General features: G+C 38.5%; 1 protein-coding gene across 6 annotated transcripts in view; it reads left to right on the top strand.

Annotated features, from left to right (window-relative positions):
• The window catches only part of UIMC1 (ubiquitin interaction motif containing 1), a 99,534-nt gene that overhangs the window by 40,286 nt on the left and 39,743 nt on the right, over positions 1 to 19,505 (top strand). For 5 of the 6 annotated variants that reach the window (XM_075998410.1, XM_075998408.1, XM_075998407.1 and 2 more), the window contains exons 4-9: positions 2,827 to 2,951; positions 3,660 to 3,759; positions 4,062 to 4,804; positions 11,809 to 11,873; positions 13,890 to 13,966; positions 18,580 to 18,683. In XM_075998410.1, coding sequence (XP_075854525.1) covers positions 2,827 to 2,951; positions 3,660 to 3,759; positions 4,062 to 4,804; positions 11,809 to 11,873; positions 13,890 to 13,966; positions 18,580 to 18,683 — 1,214 coding nt within the window. The remainder of the gene's footprint in view (positions 1 to 2,826; positions 2,952 to 3,659; positions 3,760 to 4,061; positions 4,805 to 11,808; positions 11,874 to 13,889; positions 13,967 to 18,579; positions 18,684 to 19,505) is intronic. The other variant, XM_075998413.1, reaches the window with a different exon arrangement.

The raw sequence follows: 19,505 nt of genomic DNA, 5'->3' as shown, positions 1-19,505 counted from the left end.
CAAAGTGAGACTCTGTCTCAAAAAAAAAAAAAACAAAACCAAAAAAACTCAATTCTTGTCCCCTTGGGGATGATATGACCCATGTTGAGAATGCATGATCCAAATTGTCAGATTTATTGGTATAAAATCATTTGTGGTATTCCCTTATGATCCTTTTAATGACTGTAGAATCTGTCGTGTTGTTTCCTATTTTGCTCCTGATACTGTTAATCTGTGTTTTTTCCCTCTTGACCAGTCTAGTGAGAGGTTTGTGCATTTTATCGACCTTTTCATAAAACCAATTTAAAAATGTTTTCTCTATTATTGTATGCCCATCTTTTATTTCATTGATTTCTGCTATTTATATTTCTTTTTCCTTTGGGTTAATTTTACTCTTTATATTCTAGTTTCTTAAGGTGGGAAGCATGACTTACTGATTTTAAACTTTCATTTTTTCTAATATCATGTAAAGCTTTACATTTTCTTATTAATGCTTTAGTTGCATCCCATAAATTTTGATATGTTTTCATTTTCATTAAGGTCATTTCAGATTCACTTGGGTGCCTTTTTATGTTTGGATTCAATTTTTAGGGATCCCATATTCATGTTGATTTCATGCTATTTAAAAAAATGTTTATTAAAAAACCATTTATTTGGTGTCGGGCAGGTGGGAGAGGGGAGGAGGGGATGGGTATATACATACATAATGAGTGTACGATGCGCACCACCTTAGGACGGCTCTGACTCGGGGGAGGGGAGGCGGCTCTGACTCGGGGGAGGGGAGGCAAGGGCAATATATGTAACCTTAACAACATTTGTACCCCCATAATATGCTGAAATAAAAAAGAAATTTTTAAATGTTTAACATTTACATGAGTCCATAAGTCAAAGCTAAACAACCAGGTATAGTCAAAGAAGTATCATTTCCTACTGTGTCTCTTCCACCTTGTTTTCAACCACCTGTAGATAACTACTTGCATAGTTTCTGGCTTAGCTCTCTTGTGTGACATTGCACAAAGAAATATGTATATGTATATTTTCTTATTTCTTTTTTTATACACAGAAAGCATGCTATACATACACTCCTATGTACTTTGTTTTTTGCTTAATAGATCCTTGAAATCGCTGTATTCCCAGTCCATAGGGATATTCCTCCTCCTTCTTTTTTTTTTTTTAATGGCTATATGCATGTGAACCACAGTTTATAATCATTAAGTAGATTCCAGGGTTTTACAAATTGAAACATTGCTGTGGTAAAAAATATGTGCATATGTACTTCTTTTTAATTGGAAGTATATATCTAGGGTAAGTTGCTAAAGTGGGATTGCTAGGTCAAAGGGTAAATTGATATGTGGTTTGTTAGACATTACCAAATTCCTCTCCATAGGCATTATACAAAGTGGCAACATTCTAATTCTGTCATTTCTTTTTTTTTTTTTTTTTTTTTTTAAAGCGAGTCTCAGGATCATAATTCTGTCATTTCTTTTACATTTATTAGCTGGAATAATTCTATAAAGAGAAACATTATGGTGGAGGCAGGAGGATTACATGAGCCTCGGAGTTTGAGGTTGCAGTGAGCTGTGATTGCTACTACACTCCAGCCTGGGTGACAAGAGTTTCTAAAAATAAAAAAGAAATTAACAAAAAGAGAAAGTTCTCATCTACTTGGTTATTCAGTAGTAGAGGTTGTGTAGGAAAAGTAGGGTAAAAGCTTGATTCTGTTATTTATCGGTTTTCAAAATAATTGATTCTCTAACATTCTTCAACAGTGACCAGTTAACCATCTTTTTCTAGAGTATCAATGTGAATTTACAGATCTAAATATATTTCATGTGGTTTAATCCATTGCATTCATTATTCTTATTGATTCCATTTTTGGCCAGTGAGAACTTTTCTTAGTTGGCTCCTGAGTTCTTTTTTTTTTTTTTGAGACAGAGTCTCACTTTGTTGCCCAGGCTAGAGTGAGTGCCGTGGCGTCAGCCTAGCTCACAGCAACCTCAATCTCCTGGGCTCAAGTGATCCTTCTGCCTCAGCCTCCCGAGTAGCTGGGACTACAGGCATGCGCCACCATGCCCAGCTAATTTTTTGTATATATATTTTTAGTTGGTCAATTAATTTCTTTCTATTTTTGGTAGAGACGGGGTCTCGCTCAGGCTGGTTTCGAACTCCTGACCTTGAGCAATCCGCCCGCCTCGGCCTCCCAAAGTGCTAGGATTACAGGCATGAGCCATCACGCCTGGCCTCCTGAGTTCTTTTGATATGACCCTAGTAGTGTCTGATAGATTCATTGCTCACAGCTATGGCAAATATTCTAGCTTATCTTGTACATTTCAGACTTAGAAAATTAGCCATTTCTCCAATGTACCCCAGTTGTTTTTAATGGGAAATGATATTTGGAATTGTTCACTAGAAGTGTTCTTTTCTACTGGGTAAATCAGAGGATCCCGAAGAGTAAAATTATTTTGGCTAAATGTTGATCATAAAACTGTGGTATTTAGCAAAAAGCTCTAGAGTGGGAGTTAGTTTCTCTATTTATTCATTCATTAAATATTTATTGGGTATCTACCATGTACCGGGAACTCTTTTATGTACTGGAGATACAACAGTGAGCAGCATAGGTAAAAACTCTGCCTTCATGGAAGCTTAGAGTCTAGTTAGCTCGGAATTTTTGTTGTAAAAAACACCAACACCTTCCCTTTTGGAGCTTTCATTATTTATAAGATTGTAAAAGTGTACTCAGTGGTCTGTAGTGTCTTCTGTTGAAAAGTTTAATAATTCTGTTTCTTGCCTCTATGCTTATTCAATGTTTGTGGTATCCCTCCCACTCTTTTCCCTGTCCTCTTACAGAGATGACAGAAGAAGAACAGTTTGCTCTGGCTCTCAAAATGAGTGAGCAGGAAGCTAGGGAGGTGAACAGCCAAGAGGAGGAAGAAGAGGAACTCTTGAGGAAAGCCATTGCTGAAAGCCTGAATGTAAATATGCTATGGTGAAAAAGTTTGTAGAGATTGATCAGCAGTATTTTTTGTAGTGTTATAATTGCATTAGGAACTAGCTATAGTCATTTATAGGATTTTTAGCTAGCAAATACTTTCCATAATAATTTTTAAAGTCTGTATTAAATTATTGGTTAACCCAATTTGAAGTGTTTTGTTAATTCTATATGAAAGAGTTTTATTCCACTCCACAGATTTTTAAGTCCATGGCTTAAAATAGCTATAATAAATTGGCAGCTTCTGAAAATAGTTACTGAATACCAGCAATCCAAAAGGGAGCAAGAGATAAGGTACTTACCTTAACCCTGTTTTGTGGGGAGAATAAAGGAAATAAAAACTAGGATGGGTTATGGAGAAAAAAGTGGGCAGTTTAAGAAATAATCAAACAGTGTTAAATTGTAAATTTGAATATATGCAATTGAAATAATTTTAAATGTGAAGGATACTTGCCAACGACAGGTCCTGAGACATTTGCCTCTCTATTTTAGAAAAGGGTTTAGTATAGTATTCTAGTACATCATTTTGCACACAGGTATTCAGTACACATTGTAGAATTCATTTGAATTGAACATCTACATTTTGGAGAGGAGAAACTCTTAGTGGCCTCCATTTTTTATCCTTCCTATGACCCTTCATGTATAGCTATTTTAATAATAAATTGGTCTGGTGTGGGATCACTTGTTTCAGAGTTGCCGGCCTTCTGATGCTTCTGCTACCAGATCTCGACCTCTGGCCACTGGACCATCTTCACAGTCCCACCAAGAGAAAACCACAGACTCTGAGACCACTGAAGGCATGTCTCCCCGTTCTGACTCCTTCCAGTCACCAAGTGTAACCATATCAGAGGGATCTCATGCTGAGCTCTATAGAAACGCCCCAATCCCTTTGTGAGATTAAAGAGGTTAAATCAGAAAGTAGTTGAATCTCACTAATATCCAGCATATTTTTACCTCCAAGGAAAAACCAACAATTTAGTTAAACCCAAAGAAGAGCCTTTCTTAACCACATTATATAATTCTTTGTAAGTGATACCTTACCAAGCCCTCTTAATAAAAAAGTTTGTCCTTAGCCCTACTTTTTCTCAAATACCTACAGGCATATGGCAGCTGGTACCTCCATCACTGTTTAAAGGCTCACATATCAGTCAGGGAAACGAGGCTGAGGAAAGAGAGGAGCCTTGGGACCACACTGAAAACACTGAAGAGGAGCCGGTCTCTGGCAGCTCAGGAAGCTGGGACCAGTCAAGCCAGCCAGTGTTTGAGAATGAGAACGTTAAATGTTTTGACAGATGCACTGGCCACTTGGCTGAGCACACACAGTGTGGGAAGCCACAGGAAAGTACTGGGAGGGGTTGTGCTTTTCTCAAAGCTTCCCAGGGTAGGGGGGACACATTTAGGCATTGTCTGCCTACCCCATCAGATGCCAAAGGTCTCCAGGACATTGGGGGCACTGTACACTACTTCTGGGGTATTCCATTCTGCCCTGCTGGAATAGACCCTAACCAATATACCAAGGTCATTCTCTGCCAGTTGGAGGTTTATCAAAAGAGCCTGAAAATGGCTCAGAGGCAGCTTTTTAAAAAGAAGGGATTTGGGGAACCAGTGTTACCTAGACCTCCTTCTCTGATCCAGAATGAATGTGGCCAAGGAGATCAGGCTAGTGAAAAAAATGAAGGCATCTCAGAAGATATGAGAAATGAAGACAAAGAGGAGAGGCAGGAGTCTAGGGCATCTGTCTGGCACTCAAAACCCAAGGATTTTCAAGAAAGCCCAGTTAGAAGCTTGAAAGAGAAACTTTTGTTGGAGGAAGAACCAACAACCAGTCATGGTCAGGTAAGGGTCGGTGATGCTGTAATTAAGGATGATTTTTTTCACAGATGAAAGAGGGATTATTTTAGCTATTCTTTTTGTGGTTTTTTTCACCTCTGAATATTAAAGTAATATGTGTTTACTATAGAAAATTAGGAAAGTACAGGAGAATATAAAGAAGAAAAAAGTTACTGATAATCCTAGCACCAAAGAGGTAGTCATTATTTCTAGACATATACAAATACATTAAAAATTTTTTTTTAAGAATATATATATTTTTCTCTATAAGCTTTATTCCTTTCCCCTACTTTATAGTTTATCCTACATCATTTCCTATTTATATTTGAAGACTTTATATGTTCTATCATGGATTTATCATAATTTGTTTTTTTTTCAAAATTTTTTATTTGTAAAATTAAGTCTTTGAATAGGTGATAATGTTCACATGGCTCGAAATGTAAAAAAGATACAAATAAAAAGTCTATCTCCTGTCCCTGTCACCCAGCCAACCAGTTCCCCTCTCTGGATTCAATCTGTGTTGCTAGTTTCTAGTATATCCTTCCAAGATACTTTATGTAGTACAAGCAATATACCTATTCTTTTGCATACCTTCTTTTACACAAATGATATACACATTTTTCTGTACTTTGCTTTTTTCATTTAATATCTCAATGAGATCATTCCATAGCAGTACGTAAAAAATTTCTTCTTTTGTTTTTTTGGATGTGGAATATACCATGTATAGATGAATCATAGTTTATTTTATACAGAGCCCTATTGATGGACATAGGTTGTTTCCAGTATTTTACTATTAATATTACAAGTAGTACTGCAGTGATAATTCTTGTACAGAGGACATTTCATCCACATGGAAGTAATCTGTAGGATAGTTTTCTATAGTTGTAATTGGTGGATCAAAGGATATATGCTTTTACAGTTTTGTTAGGTATTGCCAAATTGCCTTCCATAGAGGTTGTGTATGTTTACACTCCTATCAGCAGTGTGTGAATACTAGTTTCCTCATACTCACACCAACACAGTATTTCCAGATTTCTTGGTCTTTGCCAATCAGAGAGATGAACAATTATACCTCAGTGTAGTTTTTTTGTTTGTTTGAGAGAGAGTCTCACTCTGTTGCCTGGGCTAGAGTGCTGTGGTGTCAGCCTAGCTCACAGCAACCTCAAACTCCTGGGTTTAGGCAATCCTCCTGCCTCAGCCTCCTGAGTAGCCAGGACTGCGGGCATGTGCCACCGTGCCCGGCTAATTTTTTCTATGTATTTTTTAGTTGGCCAATTAATTTCTTTCTGTTTTCAGTAGAGATGGGGTCTCGCTCTTGCTCAGGCTGGTTTCGAACTCCTGACCTCGAGCAATCTGCCTGCCTCAGCCTCCCAGAGTGCTAGGATTATAGGCGTGAGCCACCGCACCTGGCCCTCAAAGTAGTCTTCATTTGCATTTTTCTTATTGTTTGAGGCTGAACTTTTTTCCCACGTGTCTGAGACCTATTTATATTTCCTTTTTTGTTAGTTTAGATCTCATGATCATTTTTCTTTTTTGATAATTTCTTTTTTTAGTGGTTTGTCGACAGCCTTTATGTATTAGGGAAAGTGGTCCTTTGTGTGTGATATGAAGTACAGCTAGTTTTCCAGTTTATTTTTGTCCCCGACTCTTAACTTCATAAATAGGCCACCAAATACTACAAGATAATATTATCAGTTGGTACTATTTGCTACAACAAACCAAATTAAGCTAGCTTAATTAAAAAAAGGACTTTATCATAAGGAAACAGAGTGTCTGATAAATTCTAAAATAGGACTATATCCAAACCTGAAGAAGGTACTGGGTATCTGTAGTTTTTCTGTATCTCGTATTTCGTCTGCTTTGTTTTTCTCCCTGCAAACTGGCACCCTTTGCTTCTGTTTCTTGTGATGTAAGTGGAAAGCACCCATTGTAAAGCTCCCAAACTATATTACAGGTTATAGGAGGTTTACTTTCTCCCAAGTCCAGTTGCAGATTTCTAGGAAAGGACTTATGGCCCATTTGGGGTTAGTAGCCCTTACCAGCCCAGTCAGCTGTGGCCTGAAGTGAGTATGCGTCAAATTGTACAAATGGCTGTGAGCCCACTGCTAATGGGATGAGAGAAGTGAGGGACAGTCTTCAGTGAAAAGAAACTTGGCAGATAACCTAGTAAATATCCAACATAGGCATTAACATTAATTTTAGACGTCACTTAGAAATGTAAAATGCCAAAAAGTTTAAAGTTAAAAGCACCTGTAATCCCACCATCCAGTGATATATTCCTTCATCTTTTTGTCTTATTTTTTTGTATGGTTCAGATCATACTATTTTTGTATTTTTAACTTAATATTATGTAAATATTGTCTCATGATATTAAAATTATCTATAGATTTACCTATTAATGAGTATATTACATGCCAGCTTATGAATTGACCATAATATTTTAAACATTTTTCTGTTGTTGGGTATTTTGGTTGTGATAGCTTTCTACATGAAACTTTCCTTTATTTAAGATCAGTGTCTGCTGGGCACGGTGGCTCATGCCTGTAATCCTAGCACTCTGGGAGGCCAAGGCAGCAGATTGCTCTACGTCAGGAGTTCAAAACCAGCCTAAGCAAGAGCAAGACCCTGTCTCTACTATAAATAGAAAGAAATTAATTGGCCAACTAACATATATAGAAAAGGCATATATACAGGCATGGTGGCGCATGCCTGTAGTCCCAGCTACTTGGGAGGCTGAGGCAGGAGGATCACTTGAGCCCAGGAGTTTGAGGTTGCTGTGAGCGAGGCTGATGCCACGGCACTCACTCTAGCCTGGGCAACAAAGTGAGACTCTGTTTCAAAAAAAAAAAAGATCAGTGTCCTTAGGGATAGGGAGCCAGAAAAATGCTGGTTTAGAGAGTTATGAACATAAAGACTTGCTGTTTATTCCAAATTGGTTTTCAGAAAGGTTCAATTTTGTACTGCCTCTCTTTGGCAATGTATAAGAATGCCTGGTTCACTGCAGCCTTGCCTGCATAGAATAGTACCTTTAAAAAACAAAACAAACTTAATAATTTTAGAGGCAAATAGTAATAGTCTTATGATTATAATTTTGCCTTTGATCTTTTCCTTTCAGAAACGGGGGGTAGAAAGAATTTATGTGTTAAACATTTTCTGTTGAACCTGGCTTTGCTGAAGCTGCCTTTGTTTGAGACTCCTTGGTTGATAGAGATGGTAAGAGAGTCCCAGAAATAGGGACTCAGAGAAACATTCATTTTGGGGCACATAGCTTAGCCTATATTAAGATTATTAAAGCTCTAGAATCAGATGATAACAGTTTTTTGGCATCACTGATAACAAGATAGGGAAGTTTTTTGTTTTGTTTTTTTTTTGAGACAGGGTCTTGCTTTGTTGCCCAGGCTAGAGTGAGTGCCGTGGCATCAGCCTAGCTCACAGCAACCTCACACTCCTGGATTTAAGTAATCCTGCTGCCTCAGCCTCCCGAGTAGCTGGGACTACAGGCATGCGCCACCATGCCTGGCTAATTTTTTCTATATATAATAGTTGGCCAATTAATTTCTTTCTATTTATAGTAGAGACGGGGTCTGGCTCTTGCTCAGGCTGGTTTCGAACTCCTGACCTTGAGCAGTCTGCCCTCCTTGGCCTCCCAGAGTGCTAGGATTACAGGCGTGAGCCACCGCACTGGGCCGGGAAGTTGTTAATAAAGGCCTACAGATCACCTTGAGGGGCATTACAGCAGGGAGATGGAGTGGATAGTATGTTTATGTGGCCTACTTTTCAGAGACTGATCATTTTTTTGGCGGGGTGGGGGAGTGAGGAGTGGGGTTCATGTTCCTTTTTTTTTTTTTTTAAGATAGGGTCTTGATCTATTGTCACCCTGGGTAGAGTGCAGTGATATTATCGTAGCTCACTGCAACCCCAAACTCCTGGGCTCAAGGGATCTTCCTGCCTCTGCCTCCCTGAGTGCTAGGATTATAGGCGTGAGCCACTGCATGCCCAGCCTAGAGTCTGATCCTTTATTTTTCAGTCCAGATGCTGGAATTTGTTTCCCAGAAACAACCAGATTGTGTGGGCGAGCAATCCGCCCGCCTCGGCCTCCCAGAGTGCTAGGATTGCAGGCATGAGCCACCGCGCCCGGCCAGGCCACAGCTTCTTTAAAGTTTTATTCCTATCATGCTTTCCTGTTCACCTTGATTATATTTGGGTAGTCTAATTAAATTTTGTTTGCTTGCTTACTATATATGTCAGGGGTCCTCAAACTTTTTAAACAGGGGGCCAGTTCACTGTCCCTGAGACTGTTGGAGAGTGCATACTGTGGGCCCGGGACGAGTCGGCTGCAAAGCAGGACAGGCAGTGGCGGCAAAAACACCCAGAGGGCCAGACAAATGTGTTAGGTGGCCCGTGGGCTGTAGTTTGAGGACGCCTGATCTATGTTCATATTCTGGAAAAACATCACTTTACTCAGTGTTCAAATTACTGCCATTGAGGCATAAGCTTATAAATTAAAATGGTTTATTGAAATGAAGATATTCTTGGGACTCTAGGTTGAAATACTTGGGGAGAGGATTGTGTGAGTAAACAATGTAACAATAAGTGGTTAGAGTATGGATTTTGGAGGCAGGCAAGTGTGAGCTCCAGTTTGTTTTGAAACGGATCTCCCTCTTTTGTTTGGGCTAGAGAGCAGTGGCTCTCTGCAACCTTGAACTCCTAGGCTCAAGTGATCCTCCTGCTTCAGCCTCCTGAGTAGCTAGGACTACAGGCGCATACCACCATGCCCGGCTACTTTTTCTATTTTTTTGTAGAGATGGGGTCTTGCCACGTTGGTCAGGCTGGTCTTGAATTCCTGGTGTCAAGTGATCCTCACCCCTTGGCCTCCCAAACTGCTAAGATTACAGGCGTGAGCCGTTGTGCCCAGCCTCCTAGCTCCACTTTTGACAAACTATGATTTAGGGCAAATTATTTAAACTTTTGAAGTTTTACTTTCCTCATTTCTAAAATAATTTGATAGTTTTTGCCTCATATAGTTCTTATGAGGCCGGGCGTGGTTGCTCACGCCTGTAATCCTAGCTCTCTGGGAGGCTGAGGTGGGCGGATTGCTCGAGGTCGGGAGTTCGAAACCAGCCTGAGCAAGAGCGAGACCCCGTCTCTACTATAAATAGAAATAAATCAATTGGCCAACTAATATATATATAGAAAAAATAAAAAATTAGCCGGGCATGGTGGCACATGCCTGTAGTCCCAGCTACCAGGGAGGCTGAGGCAGAAGGATCGATTGAGCCCAGGAGTTTGAGGTTGCTGTGAGCTAGGCTGACGCCACGGCACTCACTCTAGCCTAGGCAACAAAGCGGGACTCTGTCTCAAAAAAAAAAGTTCTTATGAGAATCAAAGGAGATAATGCATGTAAAGTGATTAGCACAGGCCTGGCACTTAATAGATGCTTAATAACTTTTTTTTTTTTTTTTTAATAATTACACCGGGGAAAGTTTGAGATATACTTTAGCCTAAGGTAGCGATGGAGCTCTTTTTTTTTTGGAGACAGAGTCTTGCTCTGTTACCCTGGGTAGAGTGCAGTGGCATGAATCATCAGAGCTCACTGCAGACTCCAACTCCTGGGCTCAAGCTATCCTCTTGCCTCAGCCTCCCAAGTAGCTGGGACTACAGGCAAGTACCATGATGCCCAGATAATTTTTCTATTTTTAGTAGAGATGGGAGTCTCAGCTCAGGCGGGACTAGAGCTCATGCAGTCAAGCAATCCTACCACCATGGCCTCCCAGAGTGCTAGGATTGTGGGCATGAGATGGAGTCTTATAATTTATTAGTGCCTTGATTGCTTCTTGAAAGTGAAGGCTTAGTCAACTAGTCATTCTAGGAAGGTAAAATTCTGTTAAATGGACACTAGGTGTCAGTATTCACTCCTTTTTTTTTTGAGATTTCTAAAAAAAATTGCTTAATTCAAACAGAGTAAGGTTGAGTATTTATTGCTCTTGTATTTTCATCCTTTGATAGCTTTGTTCCACTTCTATTGTTTATAATGACTCCATTTCCTTTCATTTATAGCTTTATCTTCCTTTTGACTAAAGACTCAACTCCGCTATTCCCATTTTTTAAATATATTTCATTTACGTGAGTGGTAGAGAGACCTAACTTGTTTAGGTCATTTTATATCCTAATAGGAAACCCTGAAAACTACACTCAGTGGCTTTACATCTAGAAAGCTAGATGTAGTAGCTTTACATCTGGAAGAAGTCTTGCCACTTGGGCCCTTTCTCAGAAGTCTGCCTAGGGCAGCAGTAGCTGCTTTTTCTATGCTCTTGTATATATCTACCTTTAACGAGTAGATATTTGTACCAACTCTACCATTAATCAGTGAAAATAATCTTTTCCTTATGCAGTGCTTATTCATTACACTTCTCAAAAGACATCCCTGCAGCCAGGTATAAAAACTATAGTGGCAGATTTATAGCAAAAAGAATCTTTATAATCTTCCCTTTTGATGTCCTGTGTTATAGCTTGATTATTCTCAGATTTCTTTCGGGGATTGCATTGTGTGTCCCAACTTCGTGTTTTCACTGAAAACTGAACTTTTCTATTTTCCCTTCTACAAAAAAAAGTTTATAATTATTTTTGTGAAATCATAATTCATTTGACTTACCAGTTAATATTTATATAGGTCTTATATTTTGCAAAGTGCATTGCATAAGTTGTCTTTAATTTTCACAATAACACTGTGAGGCAGTTGTTGATACCCATTTTAAGATGAGGAAAGAGATTCAGATAAGACTTACCGAAGATTACAAAGTTAGTAGGTGACTTTGTTCTGATTTAAATACTAGTCTTCTGATTCCACAGGGTATGCTCTTTTTATTGAAACTTAGTGACTTACATCAAATGTTTTATCCTTACTGCTAATTGCTGAGTGATAACATTGAACAACTAACTTTTTTTTTTTAAGGAAAAGAAACCGGTTCATCTGTGCCTGTATATTTAGCATGTTACATATTTCTTTGCAGTCTTCCCAAGGGCTATTTGTTGAAGAAACTTCTGAAGAAGGAAACTCTGTACCTGCCTCACAAAGGTGAGATTATATGTTGCCATGGATCTGAATTTTCCTGTGATGGTGCCAGCATAAGGGAGATGAACCATGTGAGTGAGACTTGCCAGAGAACTTTTAGCTCTTTTGTAAGTAAGGACTAGGAGAAATCATCATTGTTTCCAAGTTCTCAAATAGGCATCTTATAGAAGCCCAGAATATTAGGGCTGGAAGAGATCTTACAGGTCTTGTCTGCCTATCTTGACATAAATCTGATTTACGTTATTCCTGAAAAGTGGTCACATCCTACTCTCTTAACTTACTACTCTAGCTTTCTGTGCCAATTTGAAGGCTTTAGACTGATTTCTTTATGGTCCTTATGTTCTTCCTATGCCCTTTTTCCTTTTGTTCCTTCTGCTTTTGCTTATTTTATCTGCATATCCAAACTGTATACATCTTTTAAGTTTACTCTTAAGATTTACATTCTCTTAGAAGCCTTTATATTCAGGCCACACAGAACCTGTGTCAATCTCACTCTGCTCTTTGCCCCTTTTAATTTGTTTGTGTCTCATCTCTCCCATAAAGGATTGTATTTGCATTACCCCCTCCATTATTCTTGCTAACTGATTATGGGGTTACCTTCTAAGTCTTCTTGCTTTAATAATAAGTAGTGGTTGATTATAAACTACACTGTTAACTTGTTCTGGCTTCCAGTCACTTTCTTCCTTTATCTGGTAGTTGAGTTTTGAGAATTACTCAAGAGTTTAATTTTGTATTGAGTGACCCTCGTCTCCCGTATGGGAATTGAGGCCCAGTTATCATTTGCTGTAATCTAGGTAGTGGTCTTTCTTAGGCTTTTGGCTAATAGTACTAGGTATTTCTTCCTGGGCTGAAGAATATGGCTTTGGTTTGATTCTCCTGCTGTTAAGACAGTTTTGGAAATAGTTTTAACTGGAGTAGGCCTTCTGCTCCCTGTAGGCCTCTCTGCTATGTTGTGATGAGCCTTGTGCAGAGCAGATGTAGATTTTAATAAATGATTATATGCTTTGTCACCAGAAGAGAGTTGGAATCACAGGCAATGTGGTTTGACTTCAAATTGATTAGCCCATTTTATAAACGTCAGAAAATTGTTTTGTGATGGACCCTTTGAATAGAGCCCTAATGTTACATGCAGAGTAAACTGTCTGGCTTGGGTTTATAACAAATGCTATGAGATGTTTTATTTAGAGAGAGAAATCACTTGTGGTTTCCTATCAGGATTTAGTTATTTATCACGAGTCAGTGGTAGCTATTCTCTTTGTGGTTCTTGGTTGATGTGAGGATTTGTGTTTTTAAGCATCCTCTTGCATACTTGATCACACTAATCGTAAAGCTTTGTGAAGCATAAGGGGGCTAGCTCAGATGCTCAGATCTCTCAGCCATGTGTTCCTGTTTTAGGAAGAGATTACACTCCATGAACAGGCAGGAAAAACCAGAAGGTTGGATGAGGGGACTCATTCATAATTAAGTTTTTCTTGGAAGAGATATTCAACTTATGTGGGCAGATTTTTGCTGTAGGGCAGTTTGGAATTGTATTTTTTTGTTGTTGCTTGTAAAGCTATATTTTGAGATAAAGAGGACATTTAACTATAAGGCGAGGGCAAAACTAGTGTATTGTCAGAAGTATCTCCATGTCTTGTGAGTTTACAAATCTCTAGCCTTCAGAAGAGTGAGAGATGGAGGCTATAAAATATCTTTGACATCCTTATATTGGAGTAGTGTTTTTGTTTTCTGTGATATTCACAGACAGTTCTTACCCTTTAACCTTTCTTTGTGAAACCTCCAAAAGGGAGTTTCTTTTCAATCACTACATTCAGTGGAACAGAAGTTATAAGCATGTTTATTTTCCGTTTCTGGCCTGGAGTTTTCACTGCTGATTTCTTGCTTTCCTGTTGTGCTTTTGTGCTATTAGACAGCAGGTATCAGATTACCTGTGGCTTTGTGAATGACTCACCATTGCTTTTGGTCCTCTGTTCTGATTTATTTTACTGGGAGTTCACTTGGGGTTTGATTCTTTTTCAGCGTTGCTGCTTTGACCAGTAAGAGAAGCTCAGTCCTTACACCAGAGAGTTCTGCAGAAGAAATCACCGTTTGTCCAGGTAAGCACCCCACTGTGATTTTACTGAATATCTGATACCTAGCTATATACATTTGCATGCCTATTAGTTTTTCTCTGACTCTTCAAACTCACTTTCAAGAGGCTTATATGTGTATGTATGTATCTCCATACACATGTATATATACTTATACATACACATGTCTTTATGTTTTATTTTTATTTTTTCTAGAAAAAACAGGAAAGAACACACATGTATTTTTAATGGACATTGGCTTTGATTCTCAACCTTTTCTATTCTTTTTTTTTTTTTTTTTTTTTGAGACAGAGTCTCGCTTTGTTGCCCAGGCTAGAGTGAGTGCCGTGGCGTCAGCCTAGCTCACAGCAACCTCAAACTCCTGGGCTCGAGTGATCCTTCTGCCTCAGCCTCCCGGGTAGCTGGGACTACAGGCATACGCCACCATGCCCGGCTAATTTTTTTTTATATATATATATCAGTTGGCCAATTAATTTCTTTCTATTTATAGTAGAGACGGGGTCTCGCTCTTGCTCAGGCTGGTTTTGAACTCCTGACCTTGAGCAATCCGCCCGCCTCGGCCTCCCAAGAGCTAGGATTACAGGCGTGAGCCACCGCGCCCGGCCAACCTTTTCTATTCTTAGGGGTAATTTAGTTTTGAAGTTAACATGACTCTTTTGTTGTTTGTTTACCAACCTTATCAGAGTTGGCAGCAAAACATCAGGAATAGCACTTAACTATACAGTCAAAGACTTTTACTAGTTAGTTTTTACATTGCCATTCATTGGGGTCTTATTGCATAAAGGGTGCAAAAATTGAATTTTGTGCACAATTCCGTCATTGACTTATCAATTCCATCATTGACTTATTTTTTATTTTATTTTTTATTTCAAGAAAATATAAGAGTAGAAACCATTGACTTATTTTTAATCTTAGACAAGTTTGCTTATTGTTAATTGTAGAGATTAAAAGATGTGAACCTTGCTTTAGGTAGAAGAGATGCTCATTAAGAGTTGTACCTTAGGCAGGGCTTGATGGTTCATGTTTGTAATCGGCACTTTGAGGGGCTGAAGTGGGAGGATTGCTTGAAGCCAGGAGTTTGAGATCAGTCTGGCTAACACAGAGAGACCAAAAAAAAAAAAAGACTTGTACATGGATGGATTTAGATATACAAAATAATTTTAAATGAACTAAGATACCTACTATTTAAGGGAACTCTTGAGTTGAATCATTGTGTAATATGAAGCATTATTTTGTGATACGAACTAATTTCTAAGGAGTTTGTTTTAGCTTGTATTTTCTTTTCTGGCTTCTCTAAAGGTGGAACCCATTATATTTGTCATTAACCTCATTCATATGAGATTGAGAGACTTGCTACTAATGTTTAAACTCCTTGAACAGCAAGGAGTTTACAGATACTACTATAAGTCATATCTGGTTTTCCCACAGGTCTCATATAGCTTGTCAAGGTTAGAGATACTCAGTTTTTTATTTTGATTTCTTTCAGTTTTTTCCCCACAGAAACTCAAACTTAGTTTACATGTAATCTAGGAACGTCCTGCAAATATTTTTAAATATTAATATTTGACAGCCTATCATAAAGGTCTTTATTTTTAAAATTTAACTATGTTGGTTTTTATTGAAAATGGTTCCTTAATTCATTGAAGTATATTTGGATTTCATCGATACCTTAATGATACCCACTAAGAGACCCACTACCAAGTGCTCTGATTTTGGCAGGAGCACTCAAGAATGCTGTGCTATCTTTGTGAAAAGAAAGCAGTACCTTCGCTATGTTTGGGACTACTGACTTATGCCATTCTTCTGGGAATTCACTCAGTCTTTCTGTTCAGGATGATGGCATGTGATGTCACCATGGTATCTCACTGGAGGGACCTGCAAATATATTGATCTTGAAAGCACTAGTTAATGAGAGAAGGAAAAGTAAGCCCTTCATGACCGAGGTTAGATAGCTTTTATGATCATGACTTGCTGTCATTAACTTGCTAATTAAGTCCAACTGTTTGCTGACATAAGCCACTTCTAAATGAGATTGTAAAAGGTTTCATTACATTAATGTTCCTTTTGCTAAGAAAGTATAGCTACTTCTCTATGAAGCCAAACTTCTGAGTTTCTTTTTAAATTTATAATTTCAAAGTGACGTATAAGTTGTATGAAAAAATTTGTTCTAAATGGTTGAAGCACAGATTAAGTGTAATAGTCTGTTTCCTATTCCCTTTCATCTCATATTTCTGACAGTTTCAGGGGTCTGATATTTTCAAAATTATATGTTTTTAGTGTTTGTTGACAAAGCAGGATTATAGCCTTATACTCACATTGTACATGCTACTGGCAGCATTTGTTTTGGAGGAGCTAATACCCTCTTAAGTTGTTACTATAGTTTCAGGTTGTAGCCATTCCCAGAAAGCTAATTGGAGACTTTCTATTGTTACAGTAGTCTAAACAGTGAATACTTTTGATTTTTGAACACTGAATGTCTTCTTGATAATACCTTTCAGGGAAAATTGACAAAGAAGATTTTGAAGTTTGTGCTCTGGAAGCCTTTTTCCAACAAGGGTGGTCTGTGTGTGTCCAGTTTTTGAAAAATTGTGATGTATTAAAATATACTTAATTCTATAAATGTTTTTAATCCTTTGATGATTCAGAAGATATTTTAGAATGTTGCAGGTGCTTTATTTGCCCAACATTGGCCATTTGTTGTATTTGTGAAGCACAGAAGTTAGTAGGTACTGTGTGAGACAATAGAGAATTTACTGGATTTGCATTCTGAGATAAAATTTCTTATCTTAGTTTGGGCTGCTATAACAAAATACCATAGACTGGGTGGCTTATCAGAAATTTATTTCTCACAGTTCTGGAGGATAGGAAGTCCAAGATCAAGGAGTCCGTAGATTCTGTTTTTGGTGAGAACCTGCTTCCTGGCTCATCGATGGCACCTTCTTACTGTGTCCTCATGCAGCAGAATGAGAGAGAGAGAGCTCTCTGAGGTGTGGTCCCTTTTATAAGGGCACTAATCCCATTCTCAAGGGCTCTACCCTCATGACCCATCAACCCTCACAAAGCCCCGCTTCCTAGTACAATCACATTGGGGGTTAGAATTTCAAAATATGAAGTTTGGGAGAGACACATTCAGTCTGTAACACTTCTTTTCCAGATTTGTTGTTTTTTGATATATAATTACTGCTCTTCTGTTAAGTGATAGATGTTTGGGGCAGAGGCTGGTAAAGAATAAAAAAGTAGATTGTAAATATTTTAGATTTTGTGAGCCATGCAGTCTGTTGAAACTATACAGCTCTTCTGTTTTAGTGCAAAACCAGCCATAGGCAATACGTAGAAGAATGCATGTGACTGTGTTCCAATAAAACCTTACTTACAAAAACAGGCAACCGGATAGAGTTGGCCCATGACCTATATATAATTTTCTGGCCCCTGAACTGGATGAGGTACCTCGCCTTATATCTCCATATTACTAGTAGCTAGTACAATGCATAGGACTTGTTCAATTAATATTTGTTGAATTAATAGGTGCTGCTTAAAGAACATATTAAAGAAAGATATCTTTGTCTACATTGTATATTCTATTTCTAATTTCTGTTCAATCATCTCTTTAACCTCAGTACTAACGTTGGCAGGTTTTTGTTTTCTTTTCTTTTTCTTTTTTTTTTTTTTTTTGAGGCAGAGTCTCGCTTTGTTGCCCAGGCTAGAGTGAGTGCCATGGCATCAGCCTAGCTCATAGCAACCTCAAATTCCTGGGCTCAAGCAGTCCTTCTGCCTCAGCCTCCCAAGTAGCTGGGATTAAAGGCATGCACCACCATGCCCAACTAATTTTTTCTATATATATTAGTTGGCCAATTAATTTCTTTCTATTTATAGTAGAGACGGGGGTCTCTCTCTTGCTCAGGCTGGTTTCGAACTCCTGACCTTGAGTAATCCACCTGCCTCGGCCTCCCAGAGTGCTAGGGTTACAGACATGAGCCACTGCGCCCGTCCTGTTTTCTGTCAAAATTAATATACTTTAAAGCTAGAACTACAGTGGAAATAAGTCAGTGGATCAACTGGTGCATGGATAAACAAATTGTGATATATCCACACAGTTGAGTACTACTCAGCAGTAAAAAGTATGAGCTATCTAATATATGTAACAACGTGGGTGCATCTCAGATACATTGTACTAAGTGAAAGAAGCTGGACACAAAAGACGCTGTGTAATTGCATTTATATGCCATCCTAAAAAAAGCAAACATACAGAAACATAAAGTAAATTGGTCATCGCAAGGAGTCTCTTGGAGTGACCAAAGTAATAGGGGATTGACTGCAGAAAAATACTTTTTGGTATGCTGGAAATGTTTTATATTTTGATTATGATGGTGGTTACATGGTATTAATGGTACCATGTATAAATGGTATACATTTGTCAAAACTTATCAAACTGTATACTGAGAATTGGTAAATTCTCTTATATATAAATTATGTCTCAGTAAAGCTTTAAGAAGGAACAGACTAGATGTATATTGCCACTGCAGCATTATTATACCCTAATCTTTAGGAAAAATAGTTGTTTTTTTTTAACTATGAAAACACAAAAAAGTAATAGGATTTTAATTTTTTTTTAATTACAGAGACACAGCTAAGTTCCCCTGAAATTCTTGACCCTGAAAGAGAAGTCTCTCCAGATAACAGAGAGACCTCGGATGAAGTAAGAATAATAATGGCAGATAAGGAGGTGAATATTCTTCTCTATAATTTTTCTCAGTGGTTTCTTTCTCCTGGTTGTCCTCTCTCTGATGCTATATTGACATTGGCTGACAAGATTTAGGTGGCAGAGGGTTTTAACTTTTGGGACACTTAGGGAGAGATTCTTAATAGTTAAGATGAATTCAGCACTGTTTCTAAAAATAACAGTAACCATTTCTTGAGTCCTTTGTATACATTATGATTTCTTTCTCTTTTTTTGAGACAGAGTCTTGCTCTGTTGCTCGGGCTAGAGTGCTGTGACATCTGCCTAGCTCATAGCAACCTCAAACTCCTGGGCTCAAGTGATCCTTCTGCCTCAGCCTCCTGAATAGCTGGGACTACAGGCATGGGCCACCATGCCTGGCTAATTTTTTCTATATATTTTTAGTTGTCCAGCCAATTTCTTTCTTTTTTTTTTTTTTTTTGTCCAACTTATCACTGATGTATCTTTCTATTTATAGTAGAGATGGGGTCTCACTCTTGCTTAGGCTGGTATTGAACTCCTGAGCTCAAACGATCGTTCTGCCTTGGCCTCTCAGAATGCTAGGATTGTAGACATGAGCCACTGGGCTCAGCCCCAGAATTCTTTTAAAGAATTTAAAATCTAGCTAGGTACGTGGCTCACACCTTTAATCCTAGCACTCTGGAAGGCCAACACAAGAGAATCACTTGAGCTCAGGAGTTCACAGCAAGTCTGAGGAAGAGGGAGACTCCATCTCTACAAAAAATAGAAAAAACTAGCTGGGCCTGGTGGAGCATGCCTGTAGTCCCAGCCACTGGGGAGGCCAAGGCAGGAGGATCACTTGAGCCC

This window comes from Microcebus murinus, chromosome 28 (genome assembly GCF_040939455.1).
Source record: "Microcebus murinus isolate Inina chromosome 28, M.murinus_Inina_mat1.0, whole genome shotgun sequence".
NCBI classification, from domain to species: Eukaryota; Metazoa; Chordata; class Mammalia; order Primates; family Cheirogaleidae; genus Microcebus; species Microcebus murinus.
Note: the sequence above shows the minus strand (reverse complement) of the source record. Positions and strands in the feature narration are given on the sequence as shown.